At 45.9% G+C, this 7500-nt stretch overlaps 1 protein-coding gene across 1 annotated transcript; it reads left to right on the top strand.

Annotated features, from left to right (window-relative positions):
• The first annotated feature begins 87 nt into the window (after positions 1-87).
• Positions 88-4191, top strand: LOC138369056 (uncharacterized). Its single transcript, XM_069331997.1, has 2 exons — positions 88-3081; positions 3469-4191. Exon 1 carries the CDS (start codon positions 293-295, stop codon positions 2336-2338), a length of 2046 nt encoding a protein of 681 aa, XP_069188098.1. The 5' UTR covers positions 88-292; the 3' UTR covers positions 2339-3081; positions 3469-4191.
• Positions 4192-7500: the final 3309 nt, after the last annotated feature.

Below are 7500 nucleotides of genomic sequence, written 5' to 3' on the forward strand. Positions count from 1 at the left end.
ACCACCCAGGTATCACACCCACCAGATGTTAGGGTTAGGGAGAAGGGACATTCCCTTGTTTGTGCCCGAAGAGGCAGAGAGCTTCTTCGAGCATTTTGAGAAAGTAGCCAGTATCAAGGAGTGGCCACAGGAGGAATGGGCCCAGCTGGTCCAGTTAAGATTGACCGGTGCAGCCAGGGAGGCATACACCCAATTGTCACTGGAAGAGTGCCAGGATTACGCCACAGTAAAGAGCAGCATATTGCGCTCGTTTCAGTTAACCCCAGAAGCTTATAGAAAGCGCTTCAGAGAGATGAGCAAAGTTGGAGCATGTACGTTTGCTGAGACAGCAAGAGATCTGGAAAGACGATTCCAGAAGTGGATTGAGGCTGCTGGAGTTGGATCTTACGCTGACCTGAAGCAACTGATGGTCATGGAGAAGTTCTTGGAGATGATGCATCCGGAAACAAAGTTCAAGATCCAAGAAGCAGGGATAAAGGAGGTGAAAGATGCCGCAGATAGGGCGGATATGATTACTGAAGCATACAAGAGCTTGAGGGAGAACAGAGTGAGAAGCGAGGTGAGACGCAGCAATGGCAGATCCAATGGAGTCTGGGGAGGAAGAAATTATGAAAGACCCAGAAGAGTCTGGGGTGAGAAAAATTTTGATAAATGGGCAGATAAAAGTAAGTACCCTAAAACTCAGAAGAGTAGGTCGCGCGCTTCATCTGAAAGTGAGGATGGAGGAGCAAAACGAGAAACTGATCGTTATCCAGGAAATCAAGGGTCCAGTAAAGCTCCACAGAGTGCGAGTAGTGCGTCTGGCCCGAGGAACTCCAATACGAGTGGACAGAGTCAGAGCTACTCTGGTACATATAGAAGAGACTTTTCCCAGGTGAGGTGTTACAATTGTAACGGATTGGGTCACGTGATGCGATATTGTCGGCAGGGCAAGAGAGTTGTGACCCTGGCCATGTGTGACCCCCGAAGTAAATATACTAATGTGTTCCGAGACAAACCACAGAGAGCGAACTTAGTGAACGAGAGGTATAGGCCGTTCATGAGCAAAGGTTGGATCAGTGTAGGAGGCCAACCTGAAGTAGAAGTTGGTATCTTAAGAGATACCGGAGCTAATCAGAGCTTGATTACGAGAAGCCTGATTGGGAATGATCGACGGTTAGCTGGCAGGAGTAAGATGAGGGTATATGGGTTATTGTCGGAGAGTGACATGCCCGTATGTGCTGTCCAGCTAAGGTCGGAATATGTGTCGGCGGAGGTGATGTTGGGAGTGTGCCCCGACATACCTATTCCAGGAGTCCAAGTGATCCTGGGGAATGACTTGTGCGGGACAAAGGTGTTGCCGAGAGTCGTAGCGGAGACTGTGCCAGAGGAGTGCCCAGAAGGCCACTGCACGGGTGGGACACCTGAGAGTGTGAACCTGACTGACATCCGGGGAGATGAGTCAGGAGACCGCCAAGCCATTGAGTACCCTGTCTCGGTAGTGACGAAGGCAGAGGTGGCCGACGAGGAAGACACTGGAGAAGATGAGACAGTGTCGATTAAACCGGTAGAAGATATCGACGTAGATATAGCATGGCTGTTTGATGAAGGTCCAGCCCAGGAAAATGAAGTCTCGGTGAGGTCAAAAGTGAAGATGGCCCAGCCGAAGAAGAATCGTGAGAAGAGAGCGGACCTGAGTAGAGCCCAGACTGCTGAAATTAAGAATCGGAAGGTGAATGCAACTGTGCTGAGTAGGAATGAGGAAAGATGTGGACATACTGAGGACGGGAGTAGAGCGTCACGTTGTCCACGAGCACAGAGGCATAGGGATAGTGGAGTTAAGTTGTTTGAGATGTCAGGAGTTGACATGTTTCACAGAAAACGTGGCGGAGAGATAGTGAAGAAGAGTAGTAGCCGAGAAAATGAAAGGAGAAGAGACAGTATGTGTGGAGAGATGCTTACGAGCACTCTGGGAGAGGCAAGGCGACGTGTACGGTCGAGTGCTGTTGGATGTAATACAGTGCCCGAAGAAACTTTTAGGGAACGAAGAAGAGTTGAAGGAGAAGAAATGGAGTTGCATAGAGGTAAAAAGTGTGGGGAGAGGAAGATGATACAAGCATGGAGGAATAGAGGAAAGCCGAGGACTCGGTGGGAGTCGAACAGGATGAGGTCTCGGATATATGAGGAGACGAAAGGGAGGATCGTCGGTGAAGACGAGGAAGTGAAGTATGATGACAGGAGACGAAAGTATAATGGCAGTAGATGGAAGTGTGAAGACGACAGAGGAGGTACAGAGAGTAGACGTCTGACTCTGGACGGGAAGAGAAGAAGACGAGGAAACGGAGGGTGGAGACAGTAAGTAGAGTGGACCAATGGATTGCAGGCGTCCAAGGAGGACAGCCTAGCCAAGAGGTGCCAGAGAAGTCAAATCGTTTATGAGAAGATCATGTTTCTGGAGAGTTGTGAGCCAGATGTTGCAAGGTGCAACGAATTAATTGTAGACTCCTAAGAGAGTATATCGGTTAAAGAACGAGACAGTGTGGTGGCGGATGTATTAGCCCGAGCTTTGCCACTGGAATAACTCTCAAAAATAAGGGGAGGGGAGTGTTATGATCTCAGCCTACAGGAGAAACGAGTCTCCCTCCTTGAGAGTTATTCGTCAAGCCTGACCTGATTAGAAGGTCTAGCAAAATTTGAGGTGATAACCCATATGAAAAATGGCTGGTTGGATATGTAAAACAATTTAAGATTATGGGCAGTAAGTAAGGAAATAGATAAATGACTGGCTAGGAGATGGGGACATTTTGCTGGAGGCGTGAGGCTCGCTTCTGGAGGACCTTGACCTCACTTGAGTGCCAGACATCGCAGGGGGAAGCCGCGCTCCGTTTGAGCTCCCGTCAGAAGGGAACCCCTAGTGATATATCTCGAAGAGAAGAGAAGTGTGTAGACGTACCAGCTGTGGAATCGAGCTGGGAACGTTGTGGTCTCAAGTCCTGGTCGGCGAGCAGATATTTAATCGCCCAGAAGCATTATTGTGGGCTGTGTGGAGCGCCCTGACCAGACGCCGTCAGAGGGAAAGCGCCCTCGACCAATTAATCTGTGGTAAGCACGATAAACGCCAGCTCATAGTGATTGTTTGTAGTTGGTCGTGTGCCCAGCGACAGTAGCGATGTTTATTTATAGGTTAGACATGTTTTAATAAGGCAGAAGGCCTGAAATAGGAGAGTGAAGAGGGAGGAGCACGGAGCGACGTCCGTCCGCTCTGAGCTCTGAGGGACGACTGAGGGAGCCCGGCTCCGGATGGAGGAAGACCCTCCCAGTGAGTGAGGACCGCCGCAGGCGAGGTGGAGTATGGACCCGCCCAAAACGGGGGAGTCCACTCTCACTGTATGTAGAGGACAGATAGAGGTTTGAGGCAAGCATATTGTGTGGTTATTTTTGTTTATGTGTTAAAGGGGAACATTTTATTGGAGTGTCGATGGGTTGCAGGTTTGTCTTTGGGGAAGAAGTTGCTGAGAACTTCGAAGCCAGCAGATGATGTAGCTGATGAGACTCCAAGGTAGTGGAGCAGAGGACCTCGAGCTGTGAGGAGAAGCAGCAGTGAAGAGGAGTGTCACGTGCTTCTGTAGAGGTGGTGTAGCAGCCAAGAGAGCTGTGGAAGAACCTAACAGAAGGGTGAAGCACCGTAGTTGCACAAGGAAACTTCATGATAGCAGCCTGGAGGAGCTGCAGAGGATCCTGGTAGTGAAGCCCGGAAGAACCTAAGGATATTAGGGTTGTGAACTTCCAGAGGTGGAAGGGGGAAGTTCTGGTGGATTACTTATAGGGAGTTGATAGTGTTTGGTTGTCAGTAGCGTACAAGACGCAGTGAGAGGTGAGTGACTGTTGGCATCCTTATGTCAAGGAGTTTTTTATACTGAAGTATCAATGAACATTTATACTGGTATATGTTATTGCATTCAAATGCTGATTTTCTATATATATATGTTATCTTGCTGATGGTGCAACAGTGTGTAGGCTTGACCAACTTGAGGAGGTTAATAGTATCAGGTGGTGAACCAGGAGATAGGATACCACTTGATAAGCTGATAATAGAGTTCTGATGGTATTGGAGTGCAACCTGATTGTGATATTATAGAGTATAGGATTCATTATTATTATATGTGTGTATGTATCGTGTATGTGCTTTGTTCAGTAAATGTGTCACAATTTGCTGGTGTTTGCCCTTGTCCTAGTGAGGCTTCCCAAGAGGTAGTAAAGAAGGAGAGAGAGAGAGAAAGAACCATGAACCACTGCTGTGGACAGGGTAGGAGGTAATACTAGTAAGTCATAGGGGGATTGAGGAGATCATATCTCATAAGGAGAGAGTGGGGAGTCACAGCGGCTCGAGTGGGTGTGTGCACGTGACAACGAGGCTAAGTGTTGGAGCCGCATCCCCTGAACGTGTGACGTTGAGCCCCTCTCCAAGAGCCAGAAGCGCCAAGGGTGATCTCCTAGTATAAGCACTCTGCCGAGTTGTGGGTTGGGTTGTCCATAGAGAAGGATCAACGACGACAACACCAACCAACCCACAGTCTATAACAATACATATATACACACACATGCATTCACATACATTTGTCTCTTTTACTCTGACAGGGTGAGACAGCTGATAGAGAAACTAGTGTGCAATTAAGCACTTAATCACTGAAGGTGATGAAGGTGCTTTTACAAGCTCAGGTTATATAGTTACATCATATACATACATTATATAATTGATACATTACATGGTTAATCTTGGGTACAAGTCCAATATATCATCAAGTGTTCCAGTACTCATATAGTAACTACAGAGTTCATCATACCTTAGCCCAGGAGGGCGAAAGTCAGTCAGTATGGGACATTCTACAATATAATGTTCAAGAGAGTGCATGTTTTCTCTTTCACAAAGTTGACACATTGTGTACTCGACATTTGGGGTTTGAGAAAGCTGCCAGATACGTCTATATCCCAGGCGTATTCTGGCCACTATAACATCACATTGCCGGGTTCTTGTTCTATTAGTCCCATATGTGAATGTTTCCTCACGATATCTATCATAATATTTAATGCTACAACTTTCCGGTCTTTGAGAATTTGTTAGGTCTGTGAGATCTTCATTAGATATTTGTTCAAGTATTCTCTTTGTCACTGCTAATGAAACACCCATATCAATTCCTACCACTGGTTTTCTGCAGGCTGTCTTTGCAAGCATATCAACAGTGTCATGCCTTGAGATGCCAACATGTGATGGTATCCATAGGAATTTAATTTCAAATCTGTTTTCTTTAGCAGCTAAAACATTCATTCGAATATCATTGAATATTTTCTGGGTGTCACTACTATGTGCGTTCAATGCCAGAAGTGCACTCTGTGAGTCACAGTATATAAGTCCACTGCCTTTGTCTTTTACAAATTCAGTGGCAAGGTATATGCCTGCAAGTTCGGTTTGAGTTGTACTTGCCCAGTCATTGACGCGCTTCATTGCTGTATGTACGAGAGAAGATTGTTCAAATATATTGCATGCACATCCGGTACATCGTCCACCTTCTTCTACAGAGCCGTCGGTATAGCACTTATACACATCGTTACCCATACTCTGAGTACTTTCAGTGATGCTTTTCAGTGTTAACTGTTTTAATAGTTGTGCATTAATTGGCTGTTGATTGCTGGTGTTGACTTTCTGATGTGTAGTGCCTCACTTATGTCGAGGCGCCTGCTATCACTGTTCCTATCGATGATTTCTGTGTTTGTTAAGATTTCTCTGGTGATGGACTGGTTGTGAGAAGAGATTATATGTTCCTTGACGGCGCCCTGTTGCTTATGCATTGTTAATTCCCTAGAAAGAGATGTTGTTGTCTTGCCTATATACTGAGTTCTTTGGGGCTTACAGTCCCCAAGTGGGCATTTAAAGGCATAGACGACGTTGGTCACCTTTAAGGCGTTCTGCTTGGTATCTGGAGAGTTTTTCATTGGCCGATTTTTTGGTTTCATAATATATTGTCAATTGTATTTTCTGATTTTTGTCTGTAGGGATAACGTTCCTATCAACAATATCTTTCAGGACGTTTTCCTCTGTTTTATGAGGCGTCGAAAAGAAGTTCCTGTAACATAGTCTAATAGGGGGTACAGGTGTTGTGTTAGTTGTCTCTTCAGAGGTTGCATGGCATTTCACCTTTCTATTTATGATGTATTCAACGAAACCATTAGAGAAGCCGTTGTTGACTAGGACCTGCCTTACCCTACAGAGTTCTTCATCGACTTACTTCCAATCCGAGCTGTGGCTGAGAGCACGGTCGACGTAAGCATTGACAACACTCCTCTTGTACCTGTCTGGGCAGTCACTCTTGGCATTGAGGCACATTCCTATGTATGTTTCCTTAGTGTAGACTGCAGTGTGGAAGCCTCCGCTCTTTTCCGTGACTGTTACATCTAGAAAGGGCAGCTTCCCATTATTCTCCATCTCGTAAGTGAAGCTCAACACAGAATTCCGCACAAATGCCTCCTTCAGCTGCTGCAGACGTCTGGCATCAGGTACCTGTGTAAAAATGTCAACATACTTGCAGTATATGGCGGGTATCAAGTCCATGTCAACTAAGACCCTCTGCTCGATGGTGCCCATTGTAGATGGACACCATCTACAAATGGAAAGAAAATGTAATAAGCATTACGAAACGCGTTCAGGCGTTTTAACCCTCTTAATCGTAGGGAGAGGGGAAGGATTGGGTGGGGTTATTGTTGCCTGATTCCGGCTTCTAACTGTCCGCCAGGTCTTCCATCTTCCCTGTGGATCAATGGAGAACCATCGAACAGTTGTATGCTCGAAGATGAATTCATCTGGATGTTGATTACTGGTGTCAGCTCCCGAATGATCACAACGTCCAGTGTACGAAGCCTCTTACGACCGTCGGTGTGTGTGTGGGATTAGTTTTTGTATCTTTCATTGTCGTGGTGAATCATGATGGTGTTGAGAATGATGTTGCATAATGCCTTCCTCTTGCAAGTGTTGCATAATACCTTCCTCTTGCAAGTGTTGCATAATGTCTTCCTCTTGCAATAGTTGCATAATGCCTTCCTCTTGCAAATGTTGCATAATGTCTTCTTCTTGCAAGTGTTGCTTAATGCCTTCCTCTTGCAAGTGTTGCATAATGTCTTCCTCTTGCAAGTGTTGCATAATGCCTTCCTCTTGCAAGTGTTGCATAATGTCTTCCTCTTGCAAGTGTTGCATAATGTCTTCTTCTTGCAAGTGTTGCTTAATGCCTTCCTCTTGCAAGTGTTGCATAATGTCTTCCTCTTGCAAGTGTTGCATAATGTCTTCTTCTTGCAAGTGTTGCTTAATGCCTTCCTCTTGCAAGTGTTGCATAATGTCTTCCTCTTGCAAGTGTTGCTTAATGTCTTCCTCTTGCAAGTGTTGCTTAATGTCTTCCTCTTGCAAATGAAGTGTAAAACTTCTACTCAGTGTATTCTTTGTATGTCCAATGTAGCATATATACCGGAGTGCGC

Source organism: Procambarus clarkii, chromosome 26 (assembly GCF_040958095.1).
Source record: "Procambarus clarkii isolate CNS0578487 chromosome 26, FALCON_Pclarkii_2.0, whole genome shotgun sequence".
Taxonomy (NCBI): Eukaryota; Metazoa; Arthropoda; class Malacostraca; order Decapoda; family Cambaridae; genus Procambarus; species Procambarus clarkii.

Excerpts from the sequence above, each read along its gene's own strand:
- LOC138369056 (XM_069331997.1), top strand. The coding sequence starts at position 293 with ATGAGCAAAGTTGGAGCATGTACGTTTGCTGAGACAGCAAGAGATCTG.